This window comes from Eutrigla gurnardus (assembly GCF_963514095.1).
Source record: "Eutrigla gurnardus genome assembly, chromosome: 10".
In the NCBI taxonomy this organism is placed as follows: domain Eukaryota; kingdom Metazoa; phylum Chordata; class Actinopteri; order Perciformes; family Triglidae; genus Eutrigla; species Eutrigla gurnardus.
Genome location: NC_139924.1, coordinates 15,668,167 through 15,687,142, shown reverse-complemented (window position 1 = coordinate 15,687,142; position 18,976 = coordinate 15,668,167). Strand labels below are relative to the sequence as shown.

The window sequence follows — 18,976 nt, the reverse complement described above, 5'->3', positions numbered from 1 at the left end:
CTGAACATTAGAGTTCTATTAAGTAGATGTATGCTCCATGAGTCTTTTCCTCTTCATCATCTTTTGGGTCTAAAAATACTGTTTGTGACGGCAGGCATCTTGAAAACAAAGAGACCCGAACACATCCCTTCTTGTGTCGGCAGAACAAACTTCTACCTGCGTCTGGGATTACACGCACGCTTTTTATATCCGTTGTTCTTTTTGAAATATGACAGCGAAGCAGCTTCATCTTCAGTTTTTGTTTAAAAAAGACAACGGCCGTTTGTTTTCTTGACTTGGTGCATGTTTTCTATGACTCAGAGGGAACTTGAATGCATGTGCGAACAGATGTGGCCCATCCTCCCACAGCCACGCTCTCGGACTCCGATGTGAAAGATTGCTCCTCCAACTCTCTCCGTTCGACTTCTTTTTTTGTTTGTTTTTGCAGCCAATCGATCAAACGGGACCATACGGATGGATGCTACTGTGTGAGAAATAATTTCTTCTGTCCTGGGCTGAACCGTACGGGGAGGCAGAAAGGAGGAGGGTGGAAAACTGAGAGGGACAAAATTAAAGAGAAGAGGGGGAGACAAACGGAACGGGGGAGACACAAAACTAATGAGGAAAGGAATTTGTTTATTTGCTTTTTGTTGACTTTGCCCATTATAACTTTAATGGAGCAAAGCAATTAAAGTATCAAATGGAGTTTTGTGGTTTGGTTAAATGTTTAAAATACTCTGATTATATTGGAAGCCAACAACAAACTAACCCAAAAGTAGTCCATCAGGTCAGGTTTTCTAAGAAATATGTGATTGAGTGCTAAAAAGAAAAGGGTTCACATATTCAGGACCAAAACAGGAAAAGTCCAAAAGAGTGAGAGCAAGGAGGCCAAAAACTTTGGGCTAGATAAAAGATAAAATGTTTATGAATTCCTGCGTTTCGCTCCATCAGCCACCTCCGGCTGCATCGTGTTTTCAGCTTTGATCACTCACTCATGTTTTAATGCATGAAGTGACAGAGAAGTGTCATGTTGCTGTGATAGTCACACTGAATTTCATCACACCCCTGAGAGAGTTGACAGGGTAAGCATTTTGAAGAGGTACCTAATCTTTTTCTTTTTTTTAATCCAATTTCCACATCGCTTTTCCTTTTTATTGATCTGTATTTGTAACTCATGTGACTCTTGAGGATTGTGTTGAAGGTGTTTTTTCAAACGCAGATAATCTGGCTGAGTAAACCTGCCGTATCCCTCCTCATCACCGTCCACTCCTCTGGCTATGATGTCTTCCATTCATCACCCGATTCAAACACTTCACACGCGGGTAGTGAGTTGCATCCTGACTCGTCCCTTCCTGGCCCTGAGAGAGGGAGAACAGAATAAATATGCCATCGGCCGTGGCTGCAGCACAGACTTACAACAGGATCAGAGCAGGAAGACGGACCCTGTTTCTTTCTTCTGCCTTTTATTGAGTCTTTAGTCCATGTGACATGATGAGAAACTACAGTCTTTGGTGCAGGGTTGTGCTCTAAAAACGAGACCCACTTGCATAAGAGTAGTAGCCCTCGTCTAAAGAGCTAGTTGATAGTTAATATTTCAATATCTGTTATTTGGAGCAAAAATACGACGGTGTTTTAGAGCCACTGCTGTTTATGTAGCCGATATAAATAAGTTGCTTGGTTCCGCTAACACCGGTTGTGTCAAATGAATCTAAATACATATTGAGTGTCTGGTGGTTTTCAAGTGGAGTATGAGTGCAGCTTGTACTGATTAAGGTGAGTTAAACGACCCCACAGGTGAAAACAGATGAGGCCACTAAAAGCCTTCTGCACACACAGTTCATCACCGGGACAGGGTGACTCACAGCCTGGCCACAAGTTTGTCAGACCTCACAAAAAACAGATCACCTTTCACAGTGAATGGATCACCTGTGTAGGACGGCGGATTAGGGCTACTGTAAAAAAATTAAAAAAAATAAAACGGAGCTGACAGAGGGGGGTAATATTCAGGGAAAAAAGTGGCAAATTTGCGGGTTTATAAATATATATAGCCGATATAAACAAGTTGCTTGGTTCCACTATCACCAGATGTTCGCCATTTCTATGACAACAATTGAAAGCTACCGCTAGCATCTTAGCCCAACCACCGGTCAATAAACACCCATAAGATGACAATATCCCCCATCTAAATAAGACCAACAATAACCATCAACAGCCATCACCCCAAGGACCTTAACGAGGCGTTGTCTCATGTTGTGATGTATTAATTAGAGAAATAAATGCGTACATATACTGTATGGCTAATAAAGAGGACATTACTTACATTAATTTCTTGGAGGCGTACCCTAACCATAACCACTGTTTACCTAATTAGCAACTTAAAATCAGCTGAAGTCACTGTTTTGTGATGTGATAATTAAAAACATTGTGATGAAACACATCTTAGCACTTCCTCCAAAAGTGAAAGCAACACATTTAACTGTTTGCTTTTCAGGCACACAGAAGCTACTCGTCATCGAGTGCAGCTGTTTGTTTTCTTGTATGGATCTTTTCTGTCCGTATTTAGTGATATATTTATGATCCTTTGATTTGCTGACCCACAGGGGAATGTTGCACTATAAGCGACTCTCAATACTGCACATATCCTGTTTCTGTCAGCAGTAGAAAGGCACAGTTGTTTCATCAAGTACACACATGTTATGGAAGCATAAATCAGATCAATAGGAACTGCAACCAGTAGCATGTGATTTCATCATATGTTAGATCCTGTTATGATCCGTGACCGTGCTTGGCTGGTCCCCACACCAGCACTGCGTTGCTTGTGGGTCGCATCACAAAACAAATATGGCACTATGTCACTGAGGCTTAATGTTGCCCCCCCCCCCCCCCCCCCCCCAAACTTCATTTGAATTAAATGAATTAAAAATAAACTTCAAATGGATTATAACTGAAGTTGCCATCTGAAAGTCGAAACACTTTACAATCGAGGGAGCTCCATTTAGTTTCATGACCTTTCGTGAGAACGAATGTGTATTTTTGTGGCATCATGCTGGGGGGGGTTAGCAGTTTACATTTACTGTCAATCATATATATATATATATATATATATATAAAGGACTAAATGTGCAGCACAACATAAAGCGCTGCGTTTTAAATCAGGAGGAAAAATGAGCCAAAAGAGTTAAAGAAAAAGGGAGACAGAAGGAGCAAGGGCAGCAGCTGTGTGTGGGAGGATCAGAGAGGTGAGCAGAGAGGGAGGGCTGCTGAGGAGGAATGAAGCTTTGATGGACAAAGGAGACTCAAATGTTTGTAATAGTTTGCTGTTTTAACCACGTCTGAGTCATAGTGTTGTATTGAAACTGTGGCTAAGTATCGGCTCTTAGTTCTTGTTTTATGTGTGGTAGTATCACCTCCAAGGCCAAATGAGATTTTTTATGCGTAAATAAGTTGGATTAACACACACACACACACGACACACACACACACACACACACACACACACACACACACACACAGAGCTCCTCCAAGAATAAAAACCTCTCCGAACTGAACAGATTTGCCCTGATGCAAAATGGCTGAATACCACCATCTAAATATGTTTTTTGTTTTGTTTGTTTGTTTTAAGGTAATCAAATTTTATGATTTTCGGATTCATCCGTCCATCTCGGCCACGTAACACTCAAACATTGATCCAAAGTAATCGGCACAGAGTTTAAAGAGAAACTGAGGAATTTTTAAAAAAGAATAGTAATGAAAAAGGAGTCCTTCGCCTATTTGTAGTGTTTGTATAATTTTCTGGCATTTTAAAACCTGCGTTTACGGGCTAATGTTGGTGGTAAGAAGGTAAATGGGCATGTGAGCTAAGTACTATTATGATTGAAGGGATTTGTCGTCCGCGTTTGACTTAAAGAGTTCACTCTTGACCTTTTAAAATCATAGTTTGACAAAATATTCTCAACTCAAAATAGCTAGCTTCCTCCGGAGCTTTCAACTGTATCACAAAATACCAGCAACTGAGCACACATTCAGTCGATGTATCTTCTTAACAAACTCCACCTGACCATGAAAACTGGGTAATATGGTTAGAAAGCTTTGACGAGGAAATGTCAATAAGTGATCTTTCTTTCAAACAAACCACTTTGTCCGAGGTCAAGAACACATTTCTCTTCCAAATAACGATATCGAAAGGACACAACTGCAGCATTCCACCTGCTAATGTCATTGTGTTGGGGAAACCAAACACTAGAACAAGTCAAGATGCCCGTTGTGTTACCTTGCAGACGTTTCGCTGGAGGCGAACATAAAATATGCTCTATTCCACTGCTGCTTGTTGCCCCTGAGGCTGCTGCTTCCAGGTTCCAATTCTGTGAGGGTCATTACCGCCCGGTTCGGTCTGAGCGGTCCATCAGCACCGGGGTTCACTTTGTTTGGCTGGTCGATGTTGAGCACAGCTGTTGAGTTAAATAAGTTTGACACCTATAGTCAAGCAAGAAGATGGAGAGAGTCTACGCTTAAAAGTGAAGATGAATGTTATGACTGGCGATCTCTCATTTGCAGCATTCAATTCAAGCCCTTTGAATGTATCACTCGATGTCCATGGTATGAACGTATCCACATCTACTCTCACCTTCTCCATCTCTGTAGTAACTGTTGTTTGCGTGGTCAGTGTTTCAGGCTGACGCACGAGCGCGTCGTCCAGTGCGTCTGTGAAGAATCAGAGCGTGTCCCTGGGCTCCTCCACACATGGGCTCAGAGATGACTAGACGGGTCTCTGATTCCCAAATTTAGAACAACTGCCTCTCGGCTCTCACCGTCTGACGGGGTTAAATTACTTCAACCCTTCTCAAGGTCAAAATCGGGGCTCACTCCCCTTGCTTTTCGTCAAACTGAGTGTTATCTGCAGGCAATGTGTCGGCAGGCTGGCCAAGGTGTCTTTCATTTCTAATATTTCTAATATCCTGTGAATACTGCCAAAGTGCTCCTGAGCAAGGGTGTCAAACCTCTTATTTAATGTTGTGGAATGAATAGAAATAGAATACACTATAATGCGCAAACGACACATAGTTCTAGAGGAAAAGCTATGAGGTGATTCTGTGTTCATACTAAATTACCATTTAGATAAGGGGCGTATATCGGCATTCAGATACAGAACAAAGAGAATAAAAAAACAGCAGCATAAACAACAGAATGTATGATCTTTTATTAAAAGGTCAGCAAGTGCAAAATCAAGCTATTGTCTTTGGTTTCAGTAAATGCCGTGGATTAATCTATGCCTATGCTGTTGAGTCCTCGTGATGCACACTAAACTGATCCCAACAACAGACAAGCAAATAGACAAACTGGAGGACCGAACCTCTTGGTATTTAGATAAATGTTATAGGTGACACATGCGGTCCGTGAGAGGCGGAGGAGTTTTGATCAGGGTGAGATGAGAAAACCTTTTCAAATATTCTGTCATGGTCAGCTGTTATTGTCCTTCTATTTTTTGATACTCGCTGACTGCTTTTTCAAGCGGCAATTTTCCTCACACTGGAGGAGACCAGATTGGAGGGGGGGGGGGGATTGGCCCGTTCTGAATGTGCCGCATTATGGCTTCAGCTGAAGGACATTCGATCCGGCTCTGCAGATAGCTTTTGTTGTTCCCTGCTGTTGTCCTTCATTAAGTTTTTACTTTTATAACGTAAACCCAGACTGTCTTCTAAAGGAAGGGAAATTTGCAATGCGTAGCAAAACGCCAGCCTTATTTTGAAATCTAAACTCACGTGTATATTGACCTAGTTATTGCATTAGTTCTTTTTCATTTCACAGATAGAGTGAAATGAAAACACACACACACACACACTCATCAAATGCTGTAGGTGACGTGCTCTATCCATTTAACCACGCAGGACTAACTTGGCTCTGCCAACTTGGATTAGACGCCGGCGGACAATTCCACACTCCCAGCACTGACATGTGGACTCCATCGCACACCATTAAGCGTGCAGCCAAAGGCGGAGGCGGGTGAGATGGGGAAGGGAAGGAGGCAGAGGGTGTGACAGAGGCACAATGGAGGGAGAGAAAATCACTGCTGATGTACACCCGCTGCTCGCAGCCCCTGAGAGACGAGAAAGTCTACTTAGAAAACGCTCTGCCAATGAGAGACGGCATTTATTCAGATACGAAAGGCAGCTGCTGTAGTTTAGTCACCCAAAGGAAAGCTAGCATTCTGTCTGGTTTGTAGGATTTGTTCAGTGGGAAAGGCAATGCAGTAACTTCTCCCTGAACACGTCTGAGACTCCTGCTCGGCTCCTTTGGTGTGACTCTCCCATTACCACTGTCCCTCTAAAGTGTTGTCCCTTTCTCTGTCTTTCTTAGATCTGTTTTGTAAATCTGGACCCTCAGAAAATGGACTATCATGATGACAAAAGCATCAAGGTGAGCAGAATTCTTTCCTGCTGACTTTTCATCTCCCGGGAGATGTTCTCTGTATTTCACATATAATCATTGGCTCAGTTGCCATGGATTCAGAATCATTACCGCGAATTAAAGGGGTTGACTTACTGAGATAATATGCAGATTTTTGACTTCTGCAGCTGGCGGTGGCAGCATTGCTCATGGCTTGAGACTTCTCATGGGGGAGAATTTTATAATTCTGTGTCTCTGAGTTTGAACCAAAGAGAATGCATTGTGTTGGGTTTTGAAGTCACTTGACCCTGCGCTCGTTATGTCTCCTGCAGAAATTGGCATCGGTGTCTCCAGACTTGCCAAAGCTCGTTGAATTGCTGACTGTCCACCAGCCGAAAGAAAATGAGATCCTACTCCTCGACGGCCTCGAAGCCTCAGACACTTGCCAAGCACACCCACTCTCTCCCTCTCAGGTGAGTTTGCAGTGGTGTCTATAAATCCTTGCAAGTATTTCCAGCCTTTGAATTAACGGGCGAGGCAGAGAGTGCAAGCTGTTCCTTTGCACTGCATTTTTATGTGATTAGATTTGAACGCTTTGTGCTCGAAAAATCCACTGGAGGAACCTTATTCATTTTATCTAGTAACTCTCCCCCCTATTCACTCCAATTAAAATAAACCACACGTTAGACAGGATCCAACCAGAATGCATGATGTTTTTGATTTCATAATAATTTGACAATTTATACAGAAATAAAATATATCAAAAGACTATAGCCATTACCTAATATCCCTTTCAGGTTTTGTTGGTATTTAAATGCAGTGTTCCCTTATAGCCACTGACCATCTCATAGACTTTGTTTGAAGCTCACCAAATACACCACTGAATAAAACCACTGCTAGAATCAATACACTGCCTGAGGAGCTTGCACGGACTATTAAACATGCATTAGCTGATCCAATGAGTTGATAGTTAGAGTTAATGGTATAATGTGTTGAATAAAAAACTTGCATGAGAGCAACATAAACCCACTGAAGGTTTATGATGTTTATTTTATTATGTGTCTCTTATTTTGTGTATGTGTTGTCCTCAATGTGTTTGTGCATAATGTGTGTGTGTGTGTGTGTGTGTGTACATGTGTGTATGCATATAGGACTTTGTATATATGTATAGATATATATGATATGTGTGTATTTGTATCTGTACACACTCCATTCAGGGTGTGCAGCAGCAGAGAAGTACAGGTGTGTGCCTGGTGCAGTGTTCAGGGCAGAGGCGCTCCACCCAACCTGGCAACGTCATTTTTGAGATCAACAAGTTCCTGATTGGTCTGCAGTGGGGAAAGGAGCGACAGCTTCAGCAGGGCCGAGCAGCCAGGCAACGGGTCGACGATGACACTAATCGCTCCATCTCATCCATAGAAGAAGACTTCCTGACTGCCTCAGAACACCTGGGTGATGACAGCGAGGATGATGGTTTCAGAAATGGTGAGCCTCATTCCCTCCACCATAGAGGGTTCTTTACATTTCCATTTACTCTACATGCTCTCCATTTAAAGAGAGACATGTTTGACCATAGTGGCTGTTCCGATGTGTTGGCATCTTCATTTGGCAACAGGTCAATCATAAATACATAGAAGTTTGAGACCTGATTTTTGGTTAATCTTTAAAAACTTGTATTCACATTCATATGGATAGAAGTGCTTTCTTAAGTTCATTTTAACTGTAATGTTGACAATGATTGTTGTGAGGCTCATTTTTAGTAAAGTCTTCTCACCCAGTGGATGATAATTATAAGAGTGGAGGTGATTATGGCACTACTACACTACTTATGCACATAGATACTGTAGAAGTATGTTTTTATTGCCGTTTTGTTGCCAAGGTGATATATGAAATGTGCAAGGGGAAATTGAATGGGACAAATATACAGTGAAGGGTAAAACAGGGCAATGTTCTGTGACACTTTAACTGATGGAGCTGGTTTCTAATCAGTGTAGACGCGTTTCATTCCCTGTCTGGTTCTGTTTTTCCCTGTCTCTTCACAGAACCTGAGAGCGGTGAGCCTGTAGAGAGCTTGGTAGAGGTTTCGCAGAAACACAATGTCAGACTTGCGTGTCCGAGGGGACAGCTGGCCCATCGTCAGAGCAGGGAGGATGCTGAGGTGAACAGGGAAGGGCATCGGCGAGCAAGCCTCCATACTAAGGAATCCGCTGGTCACTACGCCACCAATCTGGCCGAGTCAGTACTGCAAGATGCTTTCATACGCCTCTCTCAAGATGAAACGTCCTTCGTCTCCGAGGCTGCTGTAAGCGTGTCCCTCTCTAGTCGTACTACCAATGCCGCTCGTCCTTCAAAGACCAAAGAGCCTTCCCAACAGCGCACCTGCTCTTTTGAACTTCCCAAGATTGTTATAGTTCAAAGCCCAGACAGTTCTGACGGCGCGGCTGAGTGGCCAGAGACCCAGGTGTCTCATGTGCCTGACCAGGATATCACTGCCAAAGCCAGAGAGATGCCAGAGAATGACACACAGGCTCGCATCGGCCACCACAGTGGAGGTCATCCATCCAAACATGTTGAGGTGGCTTTGGCTTGTGCCGCCAGTGTCATTGGCACCATTACCGACCCACAGCTGACAGAACAGCTTGCCATGGAATCGGCCTCGGAGGAAGACACGGAGAACGAGCAGCAGGAACTAGAGGAGAGGGGTAACTACTCCTTCTCCTCAGCCATGTGTGGCATGGCTCAGGTAGCTGGTGCTGTAGCAGCTGTTGAGCTCACAGAGGAGTCGGGGGAGTGCGTTGACTCTGACGTAGATTCCGCTGAAGTGTACACAGCATCCCGTGGTCTGATGTCTGCCGCCGAAGCCTCTACAGCCGTCACGCTGCACTGTAGCGTGGCAGAGGGTACCAGCGTCGAAGCGTTTCGTGCCAACATTGCTGAGGTTCTACACAGGGAAGCAGCTGAGGTGCTGACTCAGCCGCAAGGCTACAGGAGTGTAGCCCACCTGCTGGAAGCCACCCATAACAAGATAGTAGATGGCATTACTTGTCCAAAGCAATCCTACATGGATGAAAGAGAAGTGGATGACTTGATAAATGAGGTGGCAGACAGCCTATTCAAGCATGCTCTAGAGAAAGCCAAAAAGAAAAGGGAACTGGAGGGTACTGGAAAAGATGCACCGGGCCTTCAGGTTTTTCTGCAGGAGAGTGTTAACAATTTGCTGTTCGATATTCTTTTTCTAACTCAGAAGAAAATCTGTCACATCTCTAAATGCGACCAGGCATCATTTGAAACACAAGAGTCAGATGCTAGGGAGCCGACTACCACCAAGGAGAGCAAGGGTCCATTGAGTCAACTGCAGTGCTTAGTTGGCCATGGCCAAGCCACGAGTAGTGGCGTCCCAGAGGGCACAGATAATCTCACTATGGTTTATGGGCTGAAGGAGAAATATGTGTTTGAGGAAAGTGATGTTGTTGCATCTCCCTCCACAGCACACAACAAGGAGCAGCAGCAGTCATCATGCAGACAAAGTAAGTCTAAATCCATCTCTTTGCCTGCCAAGGATTTCTCTGAGCACCAGCAGATCCAGCACAGCGGTGGTGCCATCCGAGAACCTTTGAGTGAAATCCAAGTTTATAGCGCAGACAAGCGAGGACGTCTAGTGATGGGCAGCGACAGCAGACGGGCCTCCCTCACGCCCCAGTCCTCCCTCAACTCTTGCAGTTCTCTGCTCTCTTGGAGAATGGATTCAGAGTCCAGGGCACCTATTACTTGTTATGCTGATGATTTGGCTGCTACAGTTGTGTCTATGGCTACAGAATTGGCTGCCATCTGCCTTGAAAATAACACTGGGAAACAACCTTGGTTCTGTGCACTGAAAGGGACATCTAGTGAAGGGCCAGAAGCCTTCTTGATCCCTGCTTGCCGCACAGTTCTCAGGAGGAAAGAGGCTCAGAACAGCAACGCCGCCTCCAAGAAACATCGGGCACCGCGCCTGAGCGAGATCAAGAAAAAAACAGAGGAGCAACCAGAGCTGATGGAGCGGCTGGTGAACCGGGTGGTGGACGAATCGGTCAACCTAGATGAACCGCAGGACCCATTTGCCCTCTTTGCCTCTGAAGTCACGGCCAGGATCATGAACTGCCCTGAGCTTAATGTGGTGGATACTTCCAAAGCAGGCCAGCCACGCAGCAGGTTGCAGTGTGAGAGATGGAGCCGTGGGAAGGCCTCTAGTTATGAGAGCATTCCAGAAGAAGACGCAGACCCCACACCCAACACCCTGGGCCTCGGCAGTCGGTTAGGCCAGAACCTGAGCCGCGGTAGCTCGATCTCAAAGCAGTCCAGCTGTGAGAGCATCACAGATGAGTTTTCACGGTTCATGGTAGACCAGATGGAGAGCGAGGGTAGGGGCTTTGACCTTTTGCTGGACTACTACGCAGGGAAAAATGCCAGCAGCATTCTGACTGCGGCTGTACAACAAGCTGCGTCAAAGAAAAACGGCCACCTCAACGTCAGGACCTCATCCTGTCTGTCCAAGCAGTCCAGCACAGAAAGTATCACAGAGGAGTTCTACAGGTTCATGCTTCGGGACATGGACAAGGAGAACCGAGAATATGGCATCGCCAAGACAAAGGAGTGGAGCAACAGCCTGTTCCCCCCTTCGCATAGAACCCCTTTCTGTATACGTCAGTCCTCTGTCCCAGACCGGCGTTCCTCAGACTCGCGGCTGACCGTCAACTCACCTATTAAAGCAAACTCTTTTGATGGCTTCGCCCGCAACGTGCATGGAGACACACTGAACATCTTCCCGACCAACTCGGTGTCAGCCACAGGACTGTGTAAGTCAGACTCCTGCCTGTATCAAAGGGGTAGGACTGACCAGATTACCGATATGCTAATTCATGAGACCTGGTCAAGCTCCATCGAGTCCTTGATGAGAAAGAACAAGATCATTGCTGATGCAGAGGACAGTATTGACCTGGAGGCTGCAGGAGACTCCCAGCCCCACGTGCAGCAGTTTGCCAATCGCCTGGCGGCTGACATTGTAGATATTGGCAAGTCTGCCTTGGGAGGCCAGCAAGATGTAGCTACATCTGGGTCACTCTCACAGCCACATATGCCTGTTGGTGAAAGACGGAGAGGGTTCAAACAATCTCATCTAAATTGTAGTCGGACAAGGTCCAGTCAGGAGCAAACTGGTATTGGAGTAGGGTCTGGGACTAGTGACAGCACTGCACCCCGTACGAGGGGCCCCAGAGATGTGCCGCTGATTCACATTGAGGGAGATCAGAGGGATGAAGAGCATCTTTTAAACCCTGAAAGGAGAGCCGGAGGACCTCAGGAAACACCTCCAGACACCTTGACCAAGCGTACGGAGAGAGCCACGGCCAACGGCAGCAGGTAGTACACTGCTCACAGTCCTTCTGTGTGAGAGTCAGACCACTTCCTTTTTATAGGGAATCATCAAACTGTAGATGTGAAAAGTAGATTAATCTGTCTTATGAGTGAAAGTGAAGAACCACATATTTTTATGGTAAAAAAAATTATTTCACCTTAAGTTCTCTAAGAAAGTTGGCACTAAACAAATGAAGTCCAGGACCTACAATGGTCGAAACTGGAATTTGTTCACAGAGTTGCAGACAGGTACGACAGTGTATTAGGGCCACAGTAGGAAAAATAACAACAACAAAAAATGGAGCCGAGAAAGGGGGGCAATATTCCATGAAAAAAGTGGCAATGTGCGTGTTTATAAAGTAGTAAATTTGCAAATTTATTCCGATGCTAACAACCGGCATTTTTGCTAGCTAACTTCCCATGAATGTACGCATTTAATACTGTAATTTATACATCACAACATGCGACAACGCCCCGTTAAGGTCCTTGGGGTGATGGCTGTTGATGGTTATTGTTGGTTTTATTTATATGGGCCAAATTGTCATCTTATGGGTGTTTATTGATCGGAAGATGCTAGCGGTAGCTTTCTCTTGTTGTCATAGCAACGGCAAACATCCAGTGATAGCGGAACCAAGCAACTTGTTTTGATTGGCTATATATATTTATAAATATTTATATATATTTATAAACTCACAAATTTGACTTTTTTTTCTATGAATATTACCCCCCTCTGTCGGCTCCCTTTTTTTTCTTTTTCTTTTTTCTACAGTAGCCCTAATACACGGTCATACACAGGGGATCCATTTACTGTAAAAGGTGATCTGTTTTTGTGAGGTTTGACAAACCTGTGGCCAGGCTGTGAGTCACCCTGTCCCGGTGATGAACTGTGTGTGCAGAAGGCTTTTAGTGGCCTCATCTGTTTTCACCTGTGGGGTCGTTTAACTCACCTTAATCAGTACAAGCTGCACTCATACTCGACTTGAAATCCACCAGACACTCAATATGTATTTAGATTAATTTGACACAACTAAAATAGCAGGGTTTTGGTCGCGTTAGAATAAAGCTTGCTTGAGGGAAGTTTTTTGGCAGCAGGGAAGTGATGAATGGTGTTTATATGAAGTCAGTTCAATTCTAATAACAACATGTAGCCCTTCTGATTAATATATACTAGACACAGTCAGTAACGTGTCTTTTCAAACCATTGTGACATTTTGGCGGGGCAAGCAAGGTGACGAAATTCACTCTAATCCTAGACACTCAAAATGTCTGAGTGGCCTTTCAAAGGAGGTAGGAGAGCATAGAAGACATTTTAGTGGATATTCTGAAGGTAATGAAGACCGGAGCAGTTCATAGTGCGTCTCCGGTCTGGAATCAAATGAACCTGCTGAAAATGTATATGTGGTAAGAGCTTCTCATTTGCAAGATGGGTATAAGAAAGTGAGAATGTAATATCCATATATAGGGAATCAGTGATGTGTTGGTCTTTGACAGACATTCAGATCCTCAAAACCAGCCTTGTTCAATATTGAATGAGTGAAGAGCAGCTGAAAGGCTCCCGGGGCCTCAGGAGAGTCCAAAGACACGCTCCTTTTCACTTTACAATGCATGTAATCCGGGAACAAGTGGAGTGGATCTGTTTGTCCCTTGTGGAAGAGTGGAAGTCAATCACTCGCCCAGTCAATAACATCAGATTTCCCTCTGGAATTGTCAAGGATGGCGGCCCTCAACCAGCTGATTATGACTTAATTGAATCAGTTTTCTGAAAAACTTAAAACCCTCAGCGCAGTGTGCTGATGCATTAAACATATTGCATTTAATTAGCTTTATTTTCATGTGGCTGAAGTTATCTCAAATTCCAAAGGCTTCTCATTTGTATGAAGTTTCTGCACTGTGCTGTATCTAGAATTTTTAGAGACGAAACCCCCAATATTGCCTTCACTCCTGAGAATGCATTGTAGAAAAGTCAGTGTTTACAAGAATACTGAACATGACACTGGGAAAAAACAGCCAAACATTGCAGCAGACATTGTGCAAAACTATTGGATGGTGACTCCCACCGTCTTGCGGTTTGCTCTCCCCAGCAGTGAGAGGGACAGGCCGGCCGTGGCGGCGGCTGCAGTAGTGAAGAGCGACAAGCGTTCTATGAGCGCTAGCAGTGAAGAGAGCATGGGGAGCTGGTCCCATATAACCCCCGAGGATGACCCCCACGAGGAGACCAGTAGTTTTATCCAGCTGAGCGAGGGGTCAGTAACCGTTGCTCCTTGACACTGCTCCAAAACGCTGCCGCTCCCACCCTCACCCCCACTCTCATTGGCTCATTGCTACTGACACTTGTGCTCTCCCGCTCCAATGCCAATCTACCCCCTGCTGCTGCAATATCCACGCCTGCTGAGGCGGTATATGGCAGAGGTCTCACTCCACAAAGCCCTCTCCATAGCTCCCATACAGGACTAGACCCTGCCTGCACCTCACGCACCACTACATGCAACAGTAGGCGTTAGGAAGCATTATGTAGAATAATAAGAGGTTTTATAGAGTGGAAAGGGGAAACTGCTATGTGTGGCAATCATATACGACACTTGCTTTTTGCTTAATTTACCACATTAGTAATAGTCTGCACCGCCACAACACTCGCTGCAACCTTTCCATCTACCTGCTTACTTTAACTTCACCTCATTTCCCGATCCATGTTGTGACACAAGGGCTGCCTTTCCACCCTCCCTGCCTAAACTAGATCTCCTCATCTTCATATTCAGACAGGCTTGCTGCTGGACACAAAAAAAAAATCACCAGCTGTCCCACCTTAAGGGTCCAGATTCCGCCACAGCTGCTATTTATATGTAAATCACCAGCTAATGAACAACATGTCCTGCATCGCTGCCCCTGGTTGTTGTTCTCTTCACAAGTCAGTGATGATGTCTGACGTCTTCAGCGAATGACGCTAGCTGTTGTTTTTTTGAATTTTTTTTTATTGGTAAACAGGAACGGAACCAGCAGCGCGTCAAGCTTAGGCCTGGCAGACCTGGATGCTTTTTCTGATGTGCCCACGCAGATCGCAGTAATCAGGTAACTGTCAGTGTCACAGGCCCATGCTGAAATATTTAATTAATGTGTCTCTCTGATGCACACAATGACATTTTTTTCCTAATGCAACACAAAGTCTGTGGATCGTATATTGCTTTTTGCCTCACCTAGAGCACAGCAATCGGGTGTCATGTGACTGTGACAGGCTGCTGGTCTAACACTTGTGCACATGACAGATGAAAGCTAAATACACTTTCACTCATTCCATCTTTTTAATAGACATAATCACCTCTCCAGTCTGCTGTGTTTCTTCTGTTGTATCTTTAAATCTCTCTCAATTGTTGAGTTTCAATCACATTCAGATTAACAATGTATAATCTATTATAACATATTATACCAATTTATATTATTATAAGATACATCACAGTTTTTGTTACAAGTTAGGTGAATTAGTATATTACATGACTCTCCTTAAACCCATAATGTGTCTTTTGTTACATTTTGCATTTTTTTGTACAGACTAAACAAACAAAATATAGCATTTTAATTTATTCTTTTTTTTTTTACCTGTTTAGCCATTTCCCCCTGTTTAGAGTCTTTAAACAAAGCAGCTGCTAGCAGTAGTTTATTTACTGCACAGATATAAGAGTGGTATAGATTTTCTCATCTAACTCCAGGCAAGATAGTGAATGAGCTCCCAAAATGAACTCCTCGTTAAACTGTAACTTTCATTGAATACCTTTCCCCGTACAGCGAGGAGACAGAGAAAGGACTTCTTGCAGGAACGAAGGAAAATGTCTTTGGTAAGTGTAGTGTTGGATTCTCATGTCATCTCACTGCTATCCATTCCTTAATTATTCACCTCCTTGGTCAGCTTTAAGGTCTCTCTACGAACCGGGAGCTGTTGTGGGACTCGGCGTACACTATGTGCCGGGTCTGTGATTAATCCCTCAAATGGAAGTACTTGAACAGAGGCAATTCTCTCTGAATTAAAGATGGCCATCAATAATTGAAAAGAACCCATATTTTCAGAAGTGTCTCAACAGAAACTTCATCTTTGTGGTAATGACTTGCACGCCAACCAAGATCATCTCATAGCAAAACTGAGCCAGGATGTTTTGATTATTTTGAACATGCTGTATCATCACATTGGCTTTGGTTTGTCCATCAGGGCTTTGGTGGTGTAAACCACAAACATCCATAAGTTTATTCACTGACAGTGATACACTGTTGCACTTTCTTCCAACAAATGTACTTATTGTAAGTTATTGTAAGTCCTTTTGGATAACAGCGTCTGCTAAAGGCCCTGAATGTAAATGTTACCGTCTCCTTTTCAAGGGTTTCCTAACATACCATACAAACAAATTCAATACCTGTCTGTCTGTCTTTCTCTGTCTGTGTTTGCTACATTTCGTCTTTATTCTGTAACAATGATGAGAATTAATTGAACTGAACTGAAACAAACGTTACAAGACGTTAACCTAATAGGACAATCAAAAAGGTTTTATGGTCATAGAGACACTGCAAACGAACGTTTGTCCAGCAAATCTATAACAGAAAACTGTGTTTTTCATCTGAAAAAAAAAATGTAATTTGACTTAAAATGAGAAGACAGCCCATTTTAAAACCTGTGAGATCAAAGATTGTTGTTGATTGTGTTTGAAGGCAAGGTGCCCTCCCACAACAATATCAAGGCTCAAGGTTTGTTTATTGTCATTTCATATCACTGGATTGGGCAACTAAATGCTGCCGTAATCCGTTTGTGCTACGCAACAAAAACCCAAAAGGAAAACGGTAATGCATACCTGTCACCTTTGGTTTTTCAGAGAGCAGCTCCGAGAGGATAGCAGGCGGCGGTAGCCACCTCAGTGTGCTGCTGGTGGTGAACTGCGACCTTGAGGCCGAGTGCGTGGACTCGGAGATGAGGGTGGTCCTGCAGTGGATTGCTGCCTCCGAGCTGGGCCTTCCCGCGCTCTTCTTCAGGAAGTCCAAAGAGAAGAGGGTTGCAAAGGTAGGCTCTTTAGATCATATTGTAGGAGTTGTTACAGGCTGACAGCAGGGTCTGATTTGAACAAATGCCCGTTTTTGGGAATCCCTTGATTCCACTCCCACAGGTATGGATGTAGAAATTTGTTGCCACTCCACCACTTATTGGACCTGTAAAGTTTCATGAGACAAATCAATGCCGTTTTTCATGACAGTATATTACGAAATTGATTATTACACTTTACAACATTCACTGTGACTTTATTATGACAAACATTTTTTATGACATTTTTTTACTATGCTATGACTTTTTTATTAAATGCTTGGCAAGCACATCCCTCAGTAGATATGATGAACAGCTTATTCAAAGCTGCAGTTAACTGCTTCAGCCTCAGGTAATCAGTTTTTTCAACATTTTATACTGTGACATTTTCCCACAAACTATGACTTTTTTCGTGACTTTTTTTGACGTGCTATACTGAATTTTCGTGACTTTTTTCGGCATACAATGACTTTTTCTTGACTTTTTTGACATTCTATACTATGACTTTTTTCATTACTTTTTTTTTTACATTCTACACTGATTTTTTTCGTCATACTATGACTTTTTTCGACTTTTACTGTACTTAATTAACTTTTTCTATCACGTTTTCATGACATGCATTTTTTTACTGTGAAATATGTATGGCATATGAAACTGACATTTTCATGGAATACTATACTAAGACACATTTTCTTATCACATATGACAAACTATAGTTTTACTTTTTTTATGATGTTTTTGAGATACACTTCCTTTAATGATAATTATTAATATAATGATCACAAAGTAGTACTGTTTAGTCGTGTTATATCCAAATCAGTTTTTAGTGAATGTGTGTCCCTGATTTTACCAGTTAAAGCTTGGAAGTGGCAATGTATTAAATTTAACTAGCTGAAGTTGATGACCATGTTTTTATATTTGGAATCATTTTGTCGGTCTTCTCTCAGTTCCAGAAGTTCGTCCACCTGATGTCTCAGAAGGCCTGGCGGATTGCGGACTTGTTCAAGGCTGTGGTCCAGTTCCGTAAGCTCCATGAAGAAGAGGAGGGCCAGTCCCTGTCCAGCCTGTTTGATTGGCTGTTAGAGACCCTGTAGGGCCCTGTTGGCTTTGTCATACTGCAAACAAAAAGACTCTTAATTCACACTCACTCACACTTTCAACATGGTCTTAACTGTTTGCCCAAACTTGTCTCATTACACCGAGTTACTCCGAATGGAAGCTGAAAGCACAATGTCATCAGCATACTTGAGAAATGTATAGTCCTCAATTTGTCCATTTGGCAGTTGTGTTCATGTGTTGGCAGCCATGAATGGACCAGTCTCCCTTTAATAAAAGCATGTCTTTGTTTTCAGATAGATTCACCTCTCTACTGAGACTCGCACACAAACAGAGAGAGAGAGAGAGAGAGAGAGAGAGAGAGAGGGAGAGGGATAATATATACACACATACAGATTCTCACAAGCAAAGTATGCATTTATTTATTCCAGATGAACACACAAAGCAAAGTTATAATACAAGATGGGAAAATCGGAAAGTAACAACATGCTCAAACCATTTGTATCAAAACTTCATTGTAGAAGAGGCTATTGAAATGTCAGCCTAGAAATGGCTCTTTCACTTTCTTCTGCTTGCGACTTAGAAGTGCATATTTGCTTCAAGTAAGCAAAATGCCCATATCTTTGTTGGGTTTGTTGGCCAACATATCACCTCCGTTGTGACCTTGAAATGCTGTTCTAAGTAAGTTAAGTCATCTTATTCGCGTTACTTGAGAACTGATTCTTTTGGATAGCTGTACTGTATATACTGTAGATTTGGAACTGCTGCACCTTGGAGTAGTGGACTGCTCTCTTTAGCTTTTAATATGTCAGGAAGACGGAGTAGGGTTTATAATGTTGAATTTGTATGTGAATTTGGTCTGTTTATTTCTCTACTTTGTGTTACTCTAGTGTTACATCAGCATTGGGAAGAAAGCACACAATTCAGCTGTAAACTCTTTCACGGTAGAACTGAATGTATTTATCTTTTGACATCAATAAATTTCTGTCATGTGAAATACAAGCAGGCTTGATCATTTGTAATATTTAGCAAAAAAAAAAAGTGAACTGAACACTGTTTGGTAGCACATTTATCCACATCAACAGTCATATGATCTTGAAGCTACACAATAAA

General features: G+C 43.3%; 1 protein-coding gene across 4 annotated transcripts in view; it reads left to right on the top strand.

Annotated features, from left to right (window-relative positions):
- Positions 1-18,911, top strand: part of sphkap (SPHK1 interactor, AKAP domain containing) — a 42,648-nt gene extending 23,737 nt beyond the window's left edge. For 2 of the 4 annotated variants that reach the window (XM_084019225.1, XM_084019226.1), the window contains exons 4-12: positions 6,334-6,393; positions 6,696-6,836; positions 7,581-7,848; positions 8,406-11,760; positions 13,836-13,997; positions 14,737-14,820; positions 15,532-15,581; positions 16,605-16,789; positions 17,755-18,910. In XM_084019225.1, the coding sequence (XP_083875351.1) occupies positions 6,334-6,393; positions 6,696-6,836; positions 7,581-7,848; positions 8,406-11,760; positions 13,836-13,997; positions 14,737-14,820; positions 15,532-15,581; positions 16,605-16,789; positions 17,755-17,901 (4,452 nt within the window). In that variant the 3' untranslated portion in view covers positions 17,902-18,910. Of the gene's footprint in view, positions 1-6,333; positions 6,394-6,695; positions 6,837-7,580; positions 7,849-8,405; positions 11,761-13,835; positions 13,998-14,736; positions 14,821-15,531; positions 15,582-16,604; positions 16,790-17,754 lie in introns of all 4 variants that reach the window. The other 2 variants (XM_084019224.1, XM_084019227.1) reach the window with 2 other exon arrangements.
- The last annotated feature ends 65 nt before the right edge of the window (positions 18,912-18,976 follow it).